Consider the following 22,592-nt stretch of genomic DNA (forward strand, 5'->3'; position numbering starts at 1 on the left):
ATTGGCAGTTGGCATATAAATTGTGAATATGGGGCTCAAAAACTGGTGCGAAACAAGTGGGATCTGGGTCGTCGGACATAGGCGTCAGCACCAAGTAAATAGGGAATGTACTGTTGTGGCATTCTGCACCTGAGCTATTCTGGGATTAGGGTTCTAGCAAACCATATAATTAGGGAAGCAGAAAGGATTTTAAACTATAGTGGAAGTGAGAGATCAGGCTTGGGTAAATGCAGTGAATCTAAGGATGTCATCAAGGGAGAAGGACAAAACAGTAACATGGGAAATGAATGAGAGAGAATGGCAGTGAGAATAAACCTAAAAACTAAACAATAACCAACATTAGGTGCTACTCAGTTACAATAAAAAAGCAACAATGATTGGGTTGACTTCTGAGGACAGGTTGAAAAGACAGGGCTTGTTTCCACTCGGGTTACTGGTGAGTGAGGGACTACTTGATTCAAGTATTGAAGATCTTAATAGTCTTGACAAAGTTGATGAGGCCAAAACTAGGGCGGGGTGGGGGCATGGGTTAGAAATCGGGGTCACACCTTTAAAATGGCAGAGAAATTTACTCTCCCAAGCAGTTGTGCAACGTTGGTACGCTCTTCTTCAGAGAGCTGTGGAGGAAGGGTCTTTGAATATTTTAAGGCAGGAGCAGAAATTTTTGTTAGGAAAGGAAATCAAAGATCATTAGGGGCAATTTGGAATTCAAGACAAACAGATCAGCTGTGATCCTATTTGAATAACACAGCAGCTTAAGGGGCTGAATGACCTACCTGTGCCCCCAAATCATATACTCATATCAACTTTTTATAAACTGCAAGTTTAGCAGCTATATTTGTGACTTTTAGCTTTCAATAATTTATACTGCATTCTCCAATATGCACATTCTTTTACACTACCTCAATGCTTTGAGGCACGTTTTCATGTAATGCTGAATTTATTTGTTTACTAACTGAAGGACAGTATAGGCAAAATTCTATTTTAATCCTGAAAATGTAAATTTAAATGTTCCTACCTGGCGTATCCTGAAGAGAGAGATTTCAGGCTGTCATAGAAATCTACCACAATTTCATTTAGTGGAAAAAGGTACTGCATCATCAGTCTGTGATCATCAATATAAACCATATTCTTCTGAACTGCTCTCCGACTCTAAAATAAATCAATACTCCGTGAGTAATCCCCAAAGCTTAAAACTGCATAAATATAGATACATTGCTATATTTACATGGAGTGCTTTAGTATCTGAGGAATTGTGAATGGTACTGAATATTGCTGATGTCTGCAAAAACATTTCTACTTCTGACCTTATGATTAAGGAAAGGATAATTATTTACAACATAAGTAGAGAATCAAGTCATTCAATCAAAGCAGCAAATGTTGGTTCCAGGCAGGTCTCTAAGCATAGGAATGCTGAGTCACCAATTGTTGGCAGATACTCTCTGATGTAGTTTATACTCGATGTCCTACAATTTAACTTCTGTCGTACAAATATAAAATGGAAATAAACATTGTTTCAGCACATTACAAACTGTTGATACCTGGGGTATGGCTTAGATCAAAAATACAGATTTAATAGTGAGGATTAAAATACCTGATCCCACGTCTCTCTCCTAAATTTCTGGCTCACCAGTTTAACATTGGGAGAATGCTTAGTAGTTTGGGTCTAGAAGGTCTGATGTCAATAGAGCTATCCAAGTTAATTGTTGGCAAAGGTCTTGTTCACAAGTGGTGGACTTCTTGAAAGGACATCACCAAAGCTATCCTGCAAAGCCAGCATTTGTCAACCATCTTTAAAAGTATATGAACTGATTGGCTTTAATTTCAAAGGGCAGTTAAGAGTCAAATACATAATTTGTGGGTTTGCAGCAGACCAGATAAGGATAGAAGATTTGCTTCCCTAAAGGGCATAAGTGAACAAGATAGGTTTTTATAACAATTGACATTTGCATGATTACTATTAGGCTGGTTTCTTTTTTAACTTTAGCTTTTAATGAATTCAAATTTCATCATCTGCCATTGTGTTCAAGTCAAGAGCTGATCAAGGATCTGCTGTGGCGACACATGATAAACTGACAATATTTTGGCACATGGGTTCTTACATGTCATTTGTCACATATCATTAAGAAGAGAATAAATTTGTTAAACAATTCTTTTTAACGAATTTAAACGTACCTGACACAGTGATATTATTTTCCCAATGTAATCATCAGGAGTGAGAATGGTGCCAGTAACTACTGGTTCCAAATATTCTCTAACTTGCAATCTATCAGGAAAATGGCATGGATTTAAAATTGTAATTTCTTCTTTTCCGTATTCCTAAAGCAATGCAAAAGATAGTATACAGTTTGATTTCACATTTTTAAACAATATCAAAACAGCATCCTGCATGATGAAATCATTTTTCAAAATATTTGGCACGTAAATGAATTTTAAAACATTCCACCTTGATCAGTTTGCTTGATGACAGAACCGCCTTGTATGGAACAGTGGGGGCAGTAAGAATAACTGAAGCATTATACTCTTGCTCCAAGCGTTGATTGAATACTTCCATGTGCAGAAGTCCGAGAAAACCCAATCTGGCAATGAGGATGAAACATTCACTTATTTCACAGAGTAGAGTAAAAACAAATTTTATCTTATAAACATCACAACTCTATAACTACAGCAAATTTTGTGTTGAGCTAAGTGATTAAGGATAGAAAATCTAGCAAAAAGCTACAAGGAAATGGAAAAATATTTCAACAAAGCAACATTGAGGATTCTAGAAATCTGAAAATGAACAGAAATTTCTGAAAATGCTCAGCAGTTCTGGCATCACTGGCAGAAAAAAGCAACAAAGATTAAGGCTCAAATCTTCAGTCTCTGGATAATTTATGTCCTGATACACTGAACATGCAGTAATTGCCCAGGAAACTGAAACTTGATGTGCAATTACCCAGGGTTTGACATCCTTCAAAAGCTTCCCTGATTGAGTTAAAAGTCAGAGACTTCACAAGAATGCAACTTAACTCAATTGAATAGTCTGCAGCGAAACGTTAGAAGAATTAAAATATACGCCAACTCCCTGACAAGCTATTAAGCTGAACTTGGAGAACACTTATTCTTAACCCCAGGAATCACTCAGCTACCACTCCTGCCCCCAGTTAGATGAGATTAGATGCCCTCTCTCCTAAACCTCTTCAGATCTGAGCTTGACCACCCACTCCCCCTCCACGCCAGATCCGACCTCAGTCGTCCAGCCTGATCGTTTCACTTTCTCTGTCCACAGATGTGGTTGTATTTATCTTGTTTTGAGTAAAACAAAAACAAATGAGAAATTTACCCACTTTCCCAAATAACTGTAACAAACTCAGAAGAAGTAAAATGGTCTTTCAAATCAGTGGAAGAAGGAAGGAGTAAAGAAAAATCAATTCCTAAAAAACAATTTATGGTGCAACATTACTTAGTTTTAATATGGTTCAGAATTAATTATTCATCTTCTTAAGTTAATTAGAACAAGCAATTATTAGGAACCAGCAGAAGGTCACTGAAAAGCTAATAAAGAGGGACAGAATATAAAACTAAACTGCGAGAGCTTCTGCAGGCATGTAAAAAAAGATCAGCTGAAGTGACAAAACAAGGTGTAGAGCTGGATGAATACAGCAGGCCAAGCAGCATCAGAGGAGCAGGAAAGCTGAGGTTTCGGGCCGAGAAAGTGTTCTCCTTGGAGAACATGATTAGGGAAATTCATAACTGGGAACAAGAGCTGGCAGATAAATTAAACCAATATTTTGCATCAGTCTTCATGACGGAGGAAGCTACAAACATCCTAAAGATATCGGATAAGCAAGGTGCTATTGAGAGGAAACGGTTTGTAACAGTCTTAACAGTCTTTATAACAATGGACAAAGCATTTGACGAACTAATAGGAATGAAGGCAGATACGTTGCAAGGATCTGACAGACTTCATCCAAGAGTTTTAAACAAAGTGCCAGAGGCAACAATGGAGGCATCAATTGAAATACTCCAGGTTTCACTGGATTGCCGGACAGTTCCAGCAAATTGGAAAACAACTTGTGTGCCTGTTTAAGAGACAGGAAGACGAAACCAGGGAACTAAAGACCAGTTAGCCTAATATCTGTCATTAAGAAAAATGCCAAATTCTGATATAATGAAGAAATCACAACATTTATAACAGTTTAAGATGATCAAACAGTTTTGCAGATGGGAAATCATGAGTGACAGATCTTCTAGAGTTCTTTGAGAATAAAACAACCAGAGTTGGAGTGGAACCAGTATTTGTCGTGTATTTGTATAGGTTCCTGATTTTGGGAATAATACAATAGCATGGATTAAAGATTGGTTAACATACAGATGACAAAAAGCTAGCATTAATGGAGCTTTTTCAGATGGAAAAAATGCACTTAGAGGAGTGCCACAAGATTCAATCTAGGACTTGAAGTATTTACTGTATATACTAATGATTTGGAGGATAGGGCAGAATGTAATGCATTCAAATTTCCTGATGATGTAAACATAGGTGGGAAGGCTTGCTGTGACGAAGACAGGGAAATCTGCAAAGGAATACCGAAGGAATTGGATGAGTGAGTATAAACTTAGCCGAGTTAAAGTAGCAAAATGGGAGGTTATCCACTTCGGTCAGAAAAATCAAAAGACAGACTATTATTGAAATGGAACGAAACTCCAAAGAAGTGCAGTAGATAGGGATTGGGTGTACTTGCATATGAAACACAGAAAGGTTAACGTACTGACGTAGAAAATAATTAAGGCAAGTATAATTTTGGTTTTGATTTATGAGGGAGTTGGACTTTAAAAATGGGGAAGTCTTGTTATAACTTTACAGGATGTTGGTGACTCTATACCTAGAGTGCGGCGTACAATTTGGTCCCGAAGGAAGTAGTTAAGAAAGGGTACACCAATACTGGAGACCCTACAAGAGATTCACTTAGCGGATTTCTGGGATGAAGAGGTCAATTTATCAAGAATGGCTAAACAGTTTATTCACTGGAGGTTAGAAGAATGAGGATGATTTTATTAGAACATAGAACATTACAGCACAGTACAGGCCCTTTGGCCCTCGATGTTGTGCCGACCTGTCATACCGACCTGAAGCCCAACTAACCTACACTATTCCATGTACATCCATACGCTTGTCCAATGACGACTTAAGTGTACCTAAATTTGGCGAATCTACTAATATTGCAGGCAAAGCGTTCCATTCCCTTACCACTCTGAGTAAAGAAACTACCTCTGACATCTGTCCTATATCTTTCAACCCTCAATTTAAAGCTATGCCCCCTCGTGCTCACTGTCACCATCCGAAGAAAAAGGGTCTCCCTATCCACCCTATCTAACCCTCTGATTATTTTATATGTCTCAATTAAGTCACCTCTCAACTTCTTGTCTCTAACGAAAACAGCTTCAGGTCCCTCAGCCTTTCCTCGTTAAGACCTTCCCTCCATACCAGGCAACATCCTAGTACATCTCCTCTGCACCCTTTCCAAAGCTTCCACATCCTTCTTATAATGCGGTGACCAGTACTGTACGCAATACTCCAAGTGCGGCCGCACCAGAGTTTTGTACAGATGCAGCATAACCTCTTGGTTCCGGAACTTGATCCCTCTATTAATTAAAGCTAAAACACTGTATGTCTTCTTAACAGCCCTGTCAACCTGGGTGGCAACTTTCAAGGATCTGTGTACATGGACACCGAGATCCGTCTGCTCACCCACACTACCAAGAATCTTAACATTAGGCCAGTACTTTGCCTTCCGGTTACTCCTACCAAAGTGCATCACCTCACACTTGCCTGCATTAAACTCAATTTGCCACCTCTCAGTCCAGCTCTGCAGCTTATCTATGTCTCTCTGCAACCTACAGCATCCTTCATCACTATCCACAACTCCAATGACCTTAGTGTTATCTGTAAATTTACGAACCCGTCCTTCTATGCCCTCATCCAGGTCATTTATAAAAATGACAAACAGCAGTGGACGCAACACCAACCCTTGCGGTACACCACTAGTACCTGTCTCCAGGATGAACATTTCCCATCAACTACCACCCTCTGTCTTCTTTCAGCAAGCCAATTTCCGATCCAAACTGCGATATCTCCCACAATCCCATTCCTCCGCATTTTGTCCAATAGCCTACTGTGGGGAACCTTATCGAACGCCTTGGTGAAATCCACATACACCACATCAACCGGTTTACTCTCATATATCTGTTTGGTCACCTTCTCAAAGAGCTGAAACATAAAAGACTGAGGGGTGCTGACAGAATAGATATTGAGAAGATGTTTCCACAAATGATAGAAACTTGAACCAAGGACATAATTTCATAATAAGGGGGCATTTATTTATAACTGAAATAATTTCTTCACCCAGAGGTTAGCGAGCATATGGAATTCTCTACTTCAAATGTATAGAAGCCAGATTAATGAAAGTGCTTTAAGATGAAATAGACAACAGTTTTGAAATATTGAAGATTTGAGAAATACGAAGCGCTGGTGCAAGAGCTGAGGCCTGGGGCTGATCAGCCATGATCTTACAGAATGGTGGGGCAGGCTTAAAGAAATGAATAGACTACTCTTGCTTATTTTTCTTACATTCATTGCTGACCAAATGTATGCCAGCATCAGAATAAATATCCATGCTTTTAAAGAGAAAGGAAAAAAACTAAGAGGAGAAAGAATTAAAGAGAATGAATGCCAATGGGTTTTAAAATAATTAATGTCATCACTCACCTCCAGCCAGCTCCCAGGGCTGGGCTGCTATCTCGATGGACTGTCACACTAGAATCATTTAGTGTTAGTTTCTCCACAGCTTTTCTCAAGTTGGTATACTCAGATTGATCAATGGGGTACATTCCTTGGATACATTGAGAAGAACACAGAACAGAACATTGCACTAAATGGCTTGAAATAATGTCATGGAAAATGCAGTTGATTTTTGTAATACATGTATCTTCGCTGGCTGTGCTAGGTCTTTGACAGACATCAGTGTTATAAAATACACTGAGTGGTCTTGGAACAGGGTCCTAGATATCCTTCCGAAAAATAAGCATATGCAGAACACTTCTGGCCATCAGATGGCACTGAGTCCCCAAAGATAACAGAGTAGGAAATCACTTACTGGATCCTATCAGCTCACTTTACTTCAAAAACTGTCTCTGAACAGCTGTAAAATCTTTTCGAGTCAGAGTCATGCATCACGGAAACAGACTCTTTGATCCAACCAGGCCATGCTGACCATAATCCCAACTTAAACTTGTCCCACCTATCTGTACTTGGCCCATATCCCTCCAAACCTTTCATAATCATGTACTCAACCAAATGTCATTTAAATATGGCATAATTGTACCTGCATCCACTAATCCCAATGAAAAACATTAATGCATATTGATTTATTAATATCTTGTTGCCTTGAAGCAGTAATAGCAGTTTCCTTACCTGCAAAGACCATTGGTTTAGCAGGTTTGAACCCTGTTAGTGGCTCCACAGGTTGTTTCTGTAAATGAAATGTGTCTCCAACCTGAGCCTCCTTCACCTCCTTCATTCCAGCAACTAAATAGCCCACTTGTCCAGCGTGCCTTAACAACAGAAGAATACCTCCATTTCAAGTAATTAACAAATTAAAACACAGCTAAAATGAATAAAAGCAATATACTGTGGAACCTGGAAATCTGAAATAAAAACGGAAGATGTTGGAGGAACTCAGCAGATCCATGGAAAGACAGAGATGATGTTTCAAGTCGGATATCATTTTTCTAAAAGAGGCTTATCAGGCTTGAAAGGTGAATTGTTTCTCTCTTCATTGATTTTGTCAGACCTGCTGATTTTTCCAGCATTTTCTATTTTTGTTATTGTTGTTACTTTGCTGTGAGAGATGTGTCATTTGACATCAAACAACACCATTCTAAAGCAATGTGTAATTTCATTCTAATCAAACCCTAAAAATGCAATTTCAAAATTATGAATGATCTCTAAGAAAAGTTATGAAAATGGAACTATATGTAAAAAAGTGTAACTTTATTTTGCAACTAATCTGTAAATCATAGAAACCAAAAACCTGGCACTGTTAATTGATTCAAGAATGACAGTATGCAATCTACTTACAGCAGAGACTCGTTAATAACGGCAATTTTTTTTCTATTTATTTATGGGGTGTGGGCGTTGCTGGCTGGGCCAGCATTTCTTGCCCATCCCTAGGTGCCCTTGAGAAAGTGGTGGTGAGCTGCCTTCTTGAATCGCTTCAGATCTCCTGCTGTGGGTTGACCACAATGTTATTAAGGAGGGAATTCCAGGATTCTGACCTGGCAACAGCAAAGGAATAGCAATATATTTCCAAGTCAGGATAGTGAATGACTTGGAGGGGAGCTTGGAGGTGGTGGTGTTCCCATATGTTTGATGCCCTAGTCCTTTGAGATGGAAGTGGTCATGGGTTTGAAAGGTAATTTTAGAGATAGTAGGAACTGCAAAGCTGGAGAATCTGAGATAACAAGGTGTAAAGCTGGATGAACACAGCAGGCCAAGCAGCATCACAGGAGCAGGAAGGCTGACATTTCGGGCCTAGACCGTTCTTCAGAAATGCATTTCTGAGGACGGGTCTAGGCCCGAACCTTCAGCCTTCCTGCTCCTCTGATGCTGCTTGGCCTGCTGTGTTCATCCAGCTGTACACCTTGTTATCTCATGGGTTTGGAAGGTGCTGTCTGAGGATCTTTGAATTTCTGCTGTGCACCTTGTAGTTAGTACACACTGCAGTTACTGAGCTTTGGTGGAGGAAGGAATGAATGCTTGTGGACGTAGTACCAATCAATTACTTTACATTACTTCAAATTTAACTGATATTATATTGTACAAGTGGGTTCAGCAATTTGGGGCTAATTACACAACTGCCAACATGGGTTAACATTAGAAATTCTCAAAATTTGACTTAGAATCTGCTCATTAGGCATGCATAATTAAAATTAAAGTCAAATTAACTTTCAGTCTGTACCACAGTGAAATGTTTTTACATCAAGTTACACTGCTTAAATCTGGTCATGCTTCTATGAACTGGAAAATATTGGCAGCACGTTTTAATCTAACTTTTATGAAGATCTCACGTTCTACTCTAACTGTTCCTTGGTAGCACAGAACTTTGAACATTATGTTCAGTCCCAAATTAATGAATCTGACACTTAACTTCCACTGGGGAAACTTCCAAATCACTCTTAGAAAAGAGTGAAGAAAGGAAAATCCATTGAGGATGATCTAAAATTGAACATCTTTTACATCTCAACAGATTACTTATTGGAAAACAATGAAATACAGAACTTGCTCCATTTATGAGGAAGTTGAATATGCCACCTGAATTATTGGGTTTTCCTTGTGAACTGAATTTTCAATCTGCAGTGTAGCAGATGTTTCCCAATACTGCTTTAATATTTGTGAACATGACATTGAGACAGAGCAGTGACTTCTTACAGTTTTTCTACTGGATATTGATCAGGCCTCAGGATTCCAACTTCATTAACTTCATACACCTTCTTCGTGTACGATGACATTATTCTGTCACCCTTTTGCACACATCCATCAAACAGTGCAATGCTGGCTATGACTCCTCTGTAGTGGTCATATGTAGAATCAAATACCAAAGCTCGCAATGGGTCTGAAAGATTTGCACATGGTCTGAAACAAAAATACAATGCAATTCTTTAACTCATTTTACTTCAACTATCAAAATCATAAATAATGTAGCCAAAATAAAACTGAAATAATAATACATAATAATTTGATATTTCTAACTCAAGTTTGAAGCTAGTAGTCAGCTATTACTTGATACTGCAAAACCATGACATTTGCCCAAGTCTTTAAATGGCAGCTAGGATTCTCCTGTCCTTTCAAGTGTTTAGAATATCAGCACTTCACTGCATTTGACACTGCTGGAGTGAATGTCTTATTTCCAGCATGTTACAAGGTATGCCTTGAAGAAGGATTTGTTGTCATGTTTTGTTTTTGAAAGCAAACATTATAAACTTGTCTGTTCGGAGACCAAACATGTAGCTAGTTTTGTTTCTTTTTAAAGCAGGCAAAAGAAACATGAGTGGGTGGGGTCCACCTCCCACAAAACCAGGATTTAGTTTAACTTTCAGTAGTCAACGGGGTCGTGAAGCTGGGTGTGGAAGCTGTTATGATCCTCTCTGTTATAGCTAAAAGCTTGAGTTCTCTTCCTGCTGTTACAATTGCACATGAAACAATCTACTTTACTGAATTGGCCGCTGCCAAGGATACATTTATGAGATTATTATTTGGAATAGTTGCTGTTTAGTAGTTAAATGATCTATAATTCTGTTAAGATATAATGGGAACTGCAGATGCTGGGGAATCAGAGATAATTCTGTTAAGTTTTCCAACACAGTTTAAAATCAGTTCAGCTGTTCTTTCTTTTGGTGCATTTTAATCACAGTGGAAGAATAAAGGATATTTTGCTTCAAGCCTGGTCGTGTGACCAATCGAATTGCATCCGGAACACAATGCTTAACATTTGTCTTTAAAATGAAGATAAAGTTGAGGTGTAGGCTATATTCTTAATAGATTTTGAGGAGATTTAGTCTGCTCGATTACAATCAATTACTTTGTAAGGTTATTAGAAAGCAATTTTAGGGACACTGTGCAAAAGATTGCAGTAAAACTACAAATGCCAAATTTACAGTATCACTAAAATATTACCTACTTTTCATTCCTGCTCAGTTACCTCTGGAACCACATAAGAATCTACTCTTGGCTCCTCTGATTGTATTTCTCATTGACGTAATCCAAAAATCACAGTCAGTTTCCACACGTATGCTGATGACACCAACTTTTTCTCAGCTTCCTCTCCCAATCTCTGCACTAACTCTAAGTCATCAGATTGCTTGAGATGACAACAATGGAACTGACATCTAATCTAAATAACTGTGGGAAACCTGAAGTCATTGTGTTTGGTACCTGCTGAAAATCTTCTTGTTCTCTTGCCTGGCACCATTCTTCTCTCTAGCAGCTGTCTGAGTCTGAATCAGGTTGTTTGCAACCTCAATGCAATATTCGATCCTGGGATGAACATCGATCACACCTCGTCACTTGTCACTAAGCCCATTTTTTTCTGTAGAAGGGTCCCGACCTGAAATGTCAGCTTTCCTGAACATCTGATGCTGTCCAGCCTGCTGTGTTCCTCCAGGTCCACACTGTGTTATCTCTTTTCCCATGTCTATCACATAACCTGAGTCAGTATATATCTGCTGTTGCAACCCTCATGCATGTTACCTCCATAAGTGCACACATGAACATGTGGCCAAATTTCCACATTCTGCTCTCCTTAAAATTGAGATCATCCAAAATGATACGACCAGTCCTAACCTGATACCAAGTCCTGATTCCAAGATAATAAAATGTGAGGCTGGATGAACACAGCAGGCCAAGCAGCATCTCAGGAGCACAAAAGCTGACGTTTCGGGCCTAGACCCTTCATCAGAGAGGGGGATGGGGGGAGGGAACTGGAATAAATAGGGAGAGAGGGGGAGGCGGACCGAAGATGGAGAGTAAAGAAGATAGGTGGAGAGGGTGTAGGTGGGGAGGTAGGGAGGGGATAGGTCAGTCCAGGGAAGACGGACAGGTCAAGGAGGTGGGATGAGGTTAGTAGGTAGCTGGGGGTGCGGCTTGGGGTGGGAGGAAGGGATGGGTGAGAGGAAGAACCGGTTAGGGAGGCAGAGACAGGTTGGACTGGTTTTGGGATGCAGTGGGTGGGGGGGAAGAGCTGGGCTGGTTGTGTGGTGCAGTGGGGGGAGGGGATGAACTGGGCTGGTTTAGGGATGCAGTGGGGGAAGGGGAGATTTTGAAACTGGTGAAGTCCACATTGATACCATATGGCTGCAGGGTTCCCACGCGGAATATGAGTTGCTGTTCCTGCAACCTTCGGGTGGCATCATTGTGGCAGTGCAGGAGGCCCATGATGGACATGTCATCAAGAGAATGGGAGGGGGAGTGGAAATGGTTTGCGACTGGGAGGTGCAGTTGTTTGTTGCGAACTGAGCGGAGGTGTTCTGCAAAGCGGTCCCCAAGCCTCCGCTTGGTTTCCCCAATGTAGAGAAAGCCGCACCGGGTACAGTGGATGCAGTATACCACATTGGCAGATGTGCAGGTGAACCTCTGCTTAATGTGGAATGTCATCTTGGGGCCTGGGATGGGGGTGAGGGAGGAGGTGTGGGGACAAGTGTAGCATTTCCTGCGGTTGCAGGGGAAGGTGCCGGGTGTGGTGGGGTTGGAGGGCAGTGTGGAGCGAACAAGGGAGTCACGGAGAGAGTGGTCTCTCCGGAAAGCAGACAGGGGTGGGGATGGAAAAATGTCTTGGGTGGTGGGGTCGGATTGTAAATGGCGGAAGTGTCGGAGGATAATAAGTCCTGATTCGCTTGTTATCCCTGTGGTCAGTGAGCTCTAAATGTTCCTGGTTAAAATATGCTTTGTTTTGATTCACCATCCCCCTGTAAAACACTATTTAACCAAATTTATGGACATCTGCACCGGTACCGCCTTATACAACAGTGTCATAATTTTATTATGTTTCTCTGTAGAACCTTGGGATGTTTCATTATGTTAACATTGCTAACTGGTGTGGTAGATGGATTGCTAATCAAGCAGGTTGCTTTCAATTAGATGATATTGAACTTCTTGGATGTTGTTGAAGTCACACTCTTACTTGTGCTCTGCAGATGGTAAAAGACTTCGGGGACTCAGAAGGCGAGTCAATTACTACACAACTGCCAGTCTCTGACCTGCTCTCGTAGCAACTGTACTTATTTGGCTATCCCTGTTAACTGTCTAGTCAATGGTCACCCCTGAATTTATTGATTGTTGGGGCTTTAATAGTAACTGTGCTACTGAATATGAAGGAAAGGTGGTGAGATCATAATTTTACTTAGCTGAATGGGTGTTCAATGACCAAAGTTTGTGATTTGCATTTTTTGGTAGCAATCACAGAAGCAAAATCAACTTTGAATTTGTTGGTAACACTCATAAGGAGCCATTTTGGAAACAATTCTGCTGGATCGCGTTTTCACCTGAAACCATGAGTAACAGAGAAGTTCTCAGAAACCTAATGATGCACATCAATGATACTTACGGAGGAATTTTTTTAACCACCTTTTCCAAAACTTTATCTACATTTGTCCCAAGTTTGGCTGAAATCTATAGTAAAAGTACAGGTTAAAAAGAATCATTTAGTGTAAATTCAAAGGTATATGCTCCACGATACATCACAATCACCTATGCTCTAAATATATTTAACTGTAACTAGGTGTACAATAACCTTAGAGGCATTAGGAACTGCAGATGCTGGAGATCTGAGATAACAAGGTGTAGACCTAGATGAACACAGAAGGCCGAGAAGGTGAAGAAGGGTCTAGGTCCGAAACGTCAGCCTTCCTGCTCCTCTGATGCTGCTTGGCCTGCTGTGTTCATCCAGCTCTACACCTTGTTATCTCTATGTAAAATAACCTTAGTTTTGTTTAATACTTTTCTTACAAACTGGATCAAGGCAGAGTTCTTCAAGCTAGCTAATCTGATTTTCCAATACTTTATGTTAAACTCTTCACTGGCATTGTCTACATGTCACAGAAGTGTTAAATTATAGTGTTATTAGAAAGGAGTTTCAGAACACTATGCAAAACATTGTATTAATCGTACAAATACCTAATTTACAGCAGTCATTAAAAACTGACAATTAACCACTGCAACTAGCACTGTAGGTATTATCTACAGTAAATCACAGGAAAGAGTCACTGGTCAACTTGACAAGAGAATAAGTTTCATACCAGAATGCATTCCTCTTTAGGAATATCAAAGACCTTTTCAATCTGATTTGCAACTCTGTCAGGTTCAGCATGCTTGAGATCAATCTACAGAAAATGAATAGATTGAAAAGTATTTTGTCAAACGGAATGATCTGTACACAACTGCCTGTCACAGTTTTGGCTTTAAAATGCTCAACTGCGTTTTTGAATTCCTCCATAAATTTGTCTCTCCCTACTGTATCCACGAGCCTGTAATCCTCCAATTCATTTGGGCTCATCTAATTCTACTATTTGAGAAATACCATTTTTAACTGCTCCGGTACTGGACGGGGATCTAAACTGTACCCTCCAGCACATCTCTCTGCCTCCTGACTTTCAGTTTCACTTTTAAGACACTATTTCAAACCTATCCTTGACTAAGATTTTGATATCTGTCCTAGTGTCACTCATGTAACTTGGTGTTTTGTTTTACATAGTTCCTGTGAAGTGTCCGAGGATGTGTTATTATCTTAAACATACTACATAAATAAGTTGTTCATTTGTTACTTTGTTTGAACTGAGACTGACATAAAAACTATTGTTCCATTGCATTTCTCAAACTACTGAAATGCTCCCTCTTAAAAGTATCAAAGTTCATTTAACTTAAACATAAGATATAGAAACACAGCCAGAAATATATAAACCACTGTGTTAGTCACCTTGTTTATCACTGGGATTATCTTTAGCTGCGATTCAAATGCGAGGAAGAAGTTTGCCACAGTTTGTGCTTGAATTCCCTGAGGAAAAGAAATCCCAGAAACTTTAGTGAACTATGCACTCCATCATCATCATAAAACAACTGACAGTCCACATATGGACCAAACAAGTAGTAATTTCACAAAATCAATGGTTCTAAATACTCATCCATGTATCACTTTCTAATCAGTACTTAAAAAGAAAGCTAATCAAATATTTCACTTAGGTCTAAAATGCTGGTGCAAAAGATTTCTAACGTGAATATGATAACACTCGACAAAACCCAGACAAGGTGCTGAAGTGCGACTTGACCAACTTACCTCATTGGCATCCACTATCAGCAGTACACCCTGACAAGCAGACAATGATCGAGAAACTTCATAGCTAAAATCCACATGACCCTGGATAGAAACAGAGTTGAAATGTTTCTGTATGTATAAAGACATAGTATGCAAGAAATGTAATAATTTAGGAACTATCACCAAAATCAAATACACTTCTACTTTCAGTAAGCACTACCAAGTATTTAACAGTGTTATGTATATTTAATATGATATGACACATAAGTGACAAAATACAAGGAGCCATCCAAGGCAACTCAATTAGGGTGACACAATGGCAAGCACTGCTGACTGACAGCATCAAGGACTTGGGTTCGATTCCAGTCCTGGGTGACTGTGTGGAGTTTATACATTGTCCCAGTGTCTGTGTGGGTTTCTGTTGGGTGCTTCAGTTTTTTTCACCACAGTCCAACGACATGCAGTTTAGGTGGATTGGCCTTACTGAATTGCCCCGTAGTGTCTAAGGACAAGGTGGATTAGCCGTGGGAAATGCAAGATGAAACGGATAGGGTGAGATGCTCTTTGGAAGATCAGTATAGATGGGTCGGATGGCCTCACTCCGCACTGCAGCGATTCTATGATTCTAAGTACTTTATTCTAAACTCGAATTTAGTTGTGGAGTATTGTTGGCTTGAAGTTACTTTCAGTTGCAAGTTCCTGGTACCATGTGTTGACAGGACAGCAAAAGTAGGAATTTCTGGAAAAATGGCCATCATGACTGCAAAGATTGCTCCAAACAGACTAGCTTGAGGTTAATTAATGAGCTGGTTAACCTCGAAACACAAAATTGATAAGATGAAAGGGAACTATTCTGTACTTACTGGTGTATCAATGAGGTTTAAGAGATAGGTCTTTCCTTCATGGTGATAAAATAGACTTGCTGTCTGTGCCTTCACAGTGATACCTCGTTCACGTTCCACTTGCAATTTATCCAGTACTTGCTTGTTGCGATCAGTCTTGACAATTGCCCCTGAAAATGCATTACTTAAAATTTTTAAGATCTTCAAACGTACGTGAAATGCTCTACACATTTTAACGAACATTACAGTGCTAACATTTAAACAACATAACCAGCCTGCCTAGTAATGTTAATTATTATCAATTTGATCTGAAATAAAAAAATACAGAAACTCAGCAGGTCTGACAGTACCTGTGGACAGAGAAACAAGAATTGATGCTTTGAGACTTCTTTGAAATGCTTTTATTTGACCAAGCAAGGTGTTTGTTTCCTTCTAATGTTTGCTGCTCTAATTTTAAACTTACCCAATTATTATATACGCGTCAACATAAGGATAGTTACTTTCTGCACTGAATTTGCAGAATCACTGTTCTTCACCTACAAGATATAACTGTAACTTGTTGCTACATATCAGGAAACAACACAGTGAAGTAAGATAATAACGGCCATCTTGTGGCACAGTGGTAGTGTCCTTACCCTTGGACCGAGAAGCTCGGATTCAAGTGCCACCTGCTCCAAAGTTGTGCAATTACATTTCTGAATAAGTTAATTTAACAGAAAACTCATTTAAAAAACTGAAGTAAAACAGTGTAAAATGCATAATTCATATCAAAGTTGAATTCCTTTCAAAAGCATTTACAAAACAGATTCCAAAATTTAAATTGTAAAAATAGAGAATTCGAACATAGGAGCAGTAGTAGGCTATTTAGTGCTTCAAGGTTGCTGTGCCGTTTAATACGATCATGGCTGATAATCCAATTTACTGAATATACTCATGCAAAAGTCAAATTTTGGAGACTTTATTTTAAAAAGGTTAAATTTTTAGGGGTCAACTATTACATGAATACTACTTTTGTGGGGGTGAAATTCAAGCTACAATTTAAAATCATTAGCAGAAGCCCAACTGATCGCTAAACAAATAAAGAAAGAAAAACCCACAATGAATTACAGAATTATTCTCCCTGTAAATTAAAACCTGATTATTCTTTCACAAAGTAATCCTGAATCTTTTCCATTTGCTCCTGTGTCCAAAAGCTCTCTGTCACACTCAGTGAAACAGTAAGTCAGTGGATCCAAGCTCTCACATTACCAGGTTCATTCTTCTGAAATTCTGACAAAGAAATGAAACCCAATGAAAAAAAATCTGCTGTTAAAATACTACAGTATCCTGGAGTCCAAAACAAATTCCTACAAATCCTGGGAATCTCTGTGGCTGCACTTTATCTCCACCTACCGGTCACTTACATCTTACTGTCTGCGAAATTAAAATGCTGAATCCAATTTTCATCCCGAACACTGGAGTAAAGGTACACTTTGGGAAGGTTCTTTGACAGATGAGGATGAACATCATCCAACACTTGCTTTAAAATCTGAATTACCTGTTAAGAAGTAGGGTCAACTTTTACACAAGATATATGGAACATTCCAGAGTTTTTGGCCAAAAATAGGAGGTCGACTTTGACGTGAGATCGACTGTTACTCATGTATATATGGTAGGCCCCATTTTCACCCAATATCCTTTGGTCACTTTAGCCACAGGAATTATATCTAACTCCCTGAAAACATTCATTGCTTTTGCCACAATCATTTTCTGCAAAGAATTTCATGAGATCACCACTCTCTGAGTGAAGAAATTTCTCCTTATCTCAGTCCTAAATAGTCCACCCCATATTCTTAACTGTGACCCCTGATTCTACTACTCAGTCATCAGGAACATCCTTCTTGCGTTGACCCTGTCTAATCCTGTTGGAATTATATAAGCTTCCATAAGATACCCCCCTCAGTCCTCTAAACTCCACTGAATATAGTCCATTCTCTCTTCAAATGTTAGTTTCACCATATCAGGAATCAGTCTGGTAAACCCTCATTGCAATCCCACTATTGCCAGAACCTCCTTCCTCAGATAAGGAGACTAATCCAGCACGTAGTCTCACCAAATTCCTGCATAACTGCAGTAAGAAACCCCTCCTCCTGTACTCAAATCCTTTCACTATGAAGACCAACATACCACTTGCCTTTTTCATTGCCTTCTGCACCTGTATGCTGACTTTCGGCGACAGGAGTACAACGAGATCCAATTCATGCTGCACTCCCCTCTTTCAAATGTATTTCCATTCAAATAATATTCAGCTTTCCGGATTTTGCAACCAAAGTGGATAACCTCACAGTTATACCATGCCATGCATTTGCCCATTTACTCAACTTGTTCAAATCGCAGTGAAACATCCTTATGTCCTGCTCACAGTTCACCCTCCCACCCAGCTTTGTGCCATCTGCAAACTTGGGAGATATTATGTTTAGAGACAGTAGGAACTGCAAATGCTGGAGAATCTGAGATAACAAGGTGTAGAGTTAGATAAGCACAGCAGGCCAAGCAGCATCAGAGGAACAAAGGCTGATGTTTCAGGCCTAGACCCCATTTAGTTGCCTCTTTAACTCATTAACATGTACAGTGAGTAGCTGGGGTTTACTGACTCTTGTAGTACCCCATTGATCACTATCTGCCACTGGGATTAAGAACCATTGATTCCTTTTTTGTTTCCTGTTTGCCAACTAGTTCTCCACCCGCATCAGTACACCACCACCGTGTCTCTTGCTTACACACAACATCTAGCATTGTTATGCAAAATACAATGTACCCATACCTGTTATTTCCAGTAGTCTGTCTGCTAGTGTACTTTTCCCATGGTCTACATGTGCTATGATGCTGAAATTTCTAATATTTTCTACAGGGAATTTGGTCGGATCATAGATGTCCTGCAAAAGAATAATAATTGGTTTTATATATTATATATATATTATATATAAATAAAAAGAGAAAGGCAGAAAAAAAGTCTAAAAAGAATTAGCCAATCTCTCCTATGAGTTAGTTGGCACCTGGCTTTACATAGAAAAAAAATCCAAATTTAAAGATGTTACTGCTACCAGAAAAAAAACAAGACATTACCGTGATGGATCTTTTGAAATTTTGTTATAAGGCTTATGAAATTACATGAAAAAATGAAAATTCTGGACATAAAATGGCTCTTCAGGTTGAAAAGGGAGAAAACAGGCAAGATGGAGATCTAGAAGTTCTGAAACAACTCATTAAAAGCATTATTTTTCTTCACTGGTGCACTTACTGCCCATTTTCAATTAATAAGGTCAATTAATTTTACGTTATAATTTAATTTTATCGGTGCAATACCACCAATTTGCTGGTCAGCTGGATAAACAGACTAATAAAATGTGAGGCTGGATGAACACAGCAGGCCAAGCAGCATCTCAGGAGCACAAAAGCTGACGTTTCGGGCCTAGACCCTTCCCGAAACGTCAGCTTTTGTGCTCCTGAGATGCTGCTTGGCCTGCTGTGTTCATCCAGCCTCACATTTTATTATCTTGGAATCTCCAGCATCTGCAGTTCCCATTATCTCTTGGATAAACAGACTGTTCGTTGCATCACCTGATGGAGAAGTGGAATGATTAACTCGGCCGCGGTGTTGACATTAGAAGTAGGGTGTGGGTGGGAAGACCTTTTTAAAAAAAAATAACAATTTAATGTTTAAAAAAAAGGAGGTGCGGGTACGTAATCAGCAATATAATACCGAAATGTCACAGAATCGGCGGCTGGAAGCAACATTTTTTTTGTTTGACCATGAAATCCAACGTTTGCAGGAAGACAAACAGCCAGGTGAAGGTCTCCGAGACTGAGACTGCGGTTTGTTAGCTTGCTGTACAGGGGCTCTGTGTGTGTTGGGGGGGGGGGGGGGGGGTTCAATGGGTGACAGGGTGAAGCCCTCAATACAACCAACAATTTTAAAACACGGAGGGAGGTATAGGACGGGAACAGGGGGACGTAGCTGGCTGTGTTTTGCTTGTTTCGTTTTTGAAGCCGGTTGCTGACTGAGCGGCTGCACATGCCCCTCCCCCGACCACTGGCCTGACCAGGCCCGGCGGCTCCGTCACTTTCTCCCGCCGCCAACAGACCTCTCTCCCAGATGCTCCTTCTTCTCTTCTCCGACCCGATGAAGGCTCTTTCGGCCCGCTGTGGTGGTGGCGTTGCTGCTGCTCCCATCGCAGCCGCCTGCACTGGACCCTCAACAGGCGACACACACACAGCGGCCACAAGCGGCCGGGGCCGACCAACATGGCGCCCGCCGACGGAGGGGGCGGAGCCACGGCTCATTAAACCGCGTGATCTACGGCGCTTTCGCTGCGGGATTACTGAGCACGCGCGAGCCTTCTCAAACACACCGCCAAGAGGCGGCAGCAATATGGCGGCGGGGGCGGGGCCACGGCGCCTGAGTCCACGTGATCCACGGCCCGACACTGCGGGATTACTGAGCACGCGCAGCTCGTCAGGCACACGGCCGCCAGGCGGCAGCAACATGGCGGTCGAAAGAAGCGTCGTTGCGGCGGCTCCTGGGACCACTACTGGGCATGCGCGGTCGTTCACGCACGCCGCCACCAGGTGGCAGCAGCAACAAGCTCAGTGAAGAAGGGTCATTGGATCGAAATCCCTACCTCACTTCTCTCCACAGATGCTGCGAGACTTGAGAGTTTTAATAGCAGTTTCTGTCTCTGGTTTCCAAAGCATCCGCTTTCCTTTGTCTATTTTTCTCTGTTTACCAGGTAGCAGCAGTGAGTATATGCGCACACGGTCGAGGGGCTCTGCAACCTTTTAACCTGCAGGGCTGAAGATGTACAATTTGCGCTCCTGATCAGCAATGAATGAGGTACATCGCAAAATGAAACAAAAACATCTGTGCACATGCAGAGATAGTAGGAACTGCAGATGCTGGAGAATCAGAGATCCACTGTATCCGTGATAACAAAGTGTGAGAGATAATGGGAACTGCAGATGCTGGAGAATCCAAGATAACAAAGTGTGGAGCTGGATGAACACAGCAGGCCCAGCAGCATCTCAGGAGCACAAAAGCTGACGTTTCGGGCCGAGGCCCTTCATCAGAGAGGGGGTTGGGGTGAGGGAACTGGAATAAATAGGGGGAGGGGGAGGCGGACCGAAGATGGAGAGAAAAGAAGATAGGTGGAGAGGAGAGTATAGGTGGCTATTCCCAATTCCTCCGCCTCCGCCGCATCTGCTCCCAGGATGAGGCATTCCACTCCTGCACATCCCAGATGTCCAAGTTCTTCAAGGACCACAACTTTCCCACCGCGGTGGTCGAGAATGCCCTTGACCGTATTTCCCGCAACACATCCCTCACACCCCGCCCCCACCACAACCGCCCCAAGAGGATCCCTCTCGTCCTCACACACCAACCTACCAACCTCCGGATACAACGCATCATCCTCCAACACTTCCGCCATCTACAATCCGACCCCACCACCCAAGGCGTTTTTCCATCCCCACCCTGGTCTGCTTTTCGGAGAGACCACTCTCTCCATGACTCCCTTGTCCGCCCCACACTCCTCTCCAACCCAACCACACCCGACACCTTCCCCTGCCACTGCAGGAAGTGCTACACTTGCCCCCACACCTCCTCCCTCACCCCTATCCCAGGTCCCAAGATGACTTTCCATATTAAGCAGAGGTTCACCTGCACATCTGCCAATGTGGAATACTGTATCCATTGTACCCGGTGTGGCTTCCTCTACATTGGGGAAACCAAGCAGAGGCTTGGGGACCGCTTTGCAGAACACCTCCGCTCAGTTCGCAATAAACAACTGCACCTCCCAGTCGCAAACCATTTCCACTGCCCCTCCCATTCTTTAGACGACATGTCCATCATGGGCCTCCTGCAGTGCCACAGTGATGCCACTCGAAGGTTGCAGGAACAGCAACTCATATTCCGCTTGGGAACCCTGCAGCCCAATGGTATCAATGTGGACTTCACCAGCTTCAAAATCTCCCCTTTGCTCACCACATCCCAAAACCAGCCCAGTTTATCCCCTCCCCCACTGCATCACACAACCAGCCCAGCCTGTCTCTGCCTCCCTAATCTGTTCTTCCTCTCACCTATCCCCTCCTCCCATCTCAAGCCGCACCTCCATTTCCTACCTACTAACCTCATCCCGCCTCCTTGACCTGTCCGTCTTCCCTGGACTGACCTATCCCCTCCCTACCTCCCCACCTATACTCTCTCCACCTATCTTCTCTCCATCTTCGGTCCATCTCCCCCTCTCTCCCTATTTATTCCAGTTCCCTCTCCCCATCCCCCTCTCTGATGAAGGGTCTAGGCCCGAAACGTCAGCTTTTGTGCTCCTGAGATGCTGCTTGGCCTGCTGTGTTCATTCAGCTTCACACTTTGTTAACAAGGTGTAGATCTGGATAAACACAGCAGGCCAAGCAGCATGAGAAAAGCAGGAAAGCTGACGTTTCGGTTCTGGACCCTTCAGGGGGAAAAAAAAGTCATCCAGAACCAAAACGTCAACTTTCCTGCTCCTCTGATGCTGCTTGGCCTGCTGCGTTCATCCAGCTCTACACCTTGTTATCTATGCACATGTATTCATTTTAAAAATAGGAAACAAATACTGAAATACGTTCACCCACTTTAAAATTGAAGCTTTTATTTGTTTTATCTATTTGTGGGACAAGGATGTCTCACTGGCTGGCCCGTATTTATTATATGTCCCTAGCTGCCTTTGAGAAGTTGTAGTGAAGATGGCTTCCTGGACAGCTGCAGGCCATATGCTGCAGGTGGGCCCTCAATTCCATTAAAGAGTCAGTTCCGGGATGTTGACCCCAGGATGCTAAAAGAATGACAATTTATTTCCAAGTCAGGATGGTGAGGGGGGAAATATGCAGGTGG

At 41.5% G+C, this 22,592-nt stretch overlaps 1 protein-coding gene across 2 annotated transcripts in view; it reads right to left on the bottom strand.

The window, feature by feature from the left end:
* Nucleotides 1-19,991, bottom strand: part of guf1 (GTP binding elongation factor GUF1) — a 33,180-nt gene extending 13,189 nt beyond the window's left edge. For both annotated transcript variants that reach the window (XM_048540153.2, XM_048540163.2), the window contains exons 1-13: nt 19,810-19,991; nt 18,489-18,600; nt 15,707-15,855; nt 14,865-14,945; nt 14,508-14,585; nt 13,831-13,914; nt 13,140-13,204; nt 9,470-9,673; nt 7,454-7,593; nt 6,749-6,872; nt 2,447-2,579; nt 2,176-2,319; nt 1,019-1,152 (exon numbers count right to left, since the gene is read on the bottom strand). In XM_048540153.2, coding sequence (XP_048396110.2) covers nt 1,019-1,152; nt 2,176-2,319; nt 2,447-2,579; nt 6,749-6,872; nt 7,454-7,593; nt 9,470-9,673; nt 13,140-13,204; nt 13,831-13,914; nt 14,508-14,585; nt 14,865-14,945; nt 15,707-15,855; nt 18,489-18,600; nt 19,810-19,971 — 1,610 coding nt within the window. In that variant the 5' untranslated portion in view covers nt 19,972-19,991. The remainder of the gene's footprint in view (nt 1-1,018; nt 1,153-2,175; nt 2,320-2,446; nt 2,580-6,748; nt 6,873-7,453; nt 7,594-9,469; nt 9,674-13,139; nt 13,205-13,830; nt 13,915-14,507; nt 14,586-14,864; nt 14,946-15,706; nt 15,856-18,488; nt 18,601-19,809) is intronic.
* Between the last annotated feature and the right edge of the window lie 2,601 nt (nt 19,992-22,592).

This window comes from Stegostoma tigrinum, chromosome 1, assembly GCF_030684315.1.
Source record: "Stegostoma tigrinum isolate sSteTig4 chromosome 1, sSteTig4.hap1, whole genome shotgun sequence".
NCBI lineage: Eukaryota > Metazoa > Chordata > Chondrichthyes > Orectolobiformes > Stegostomatidae > Stegostoma > Stegostoma tigrinum.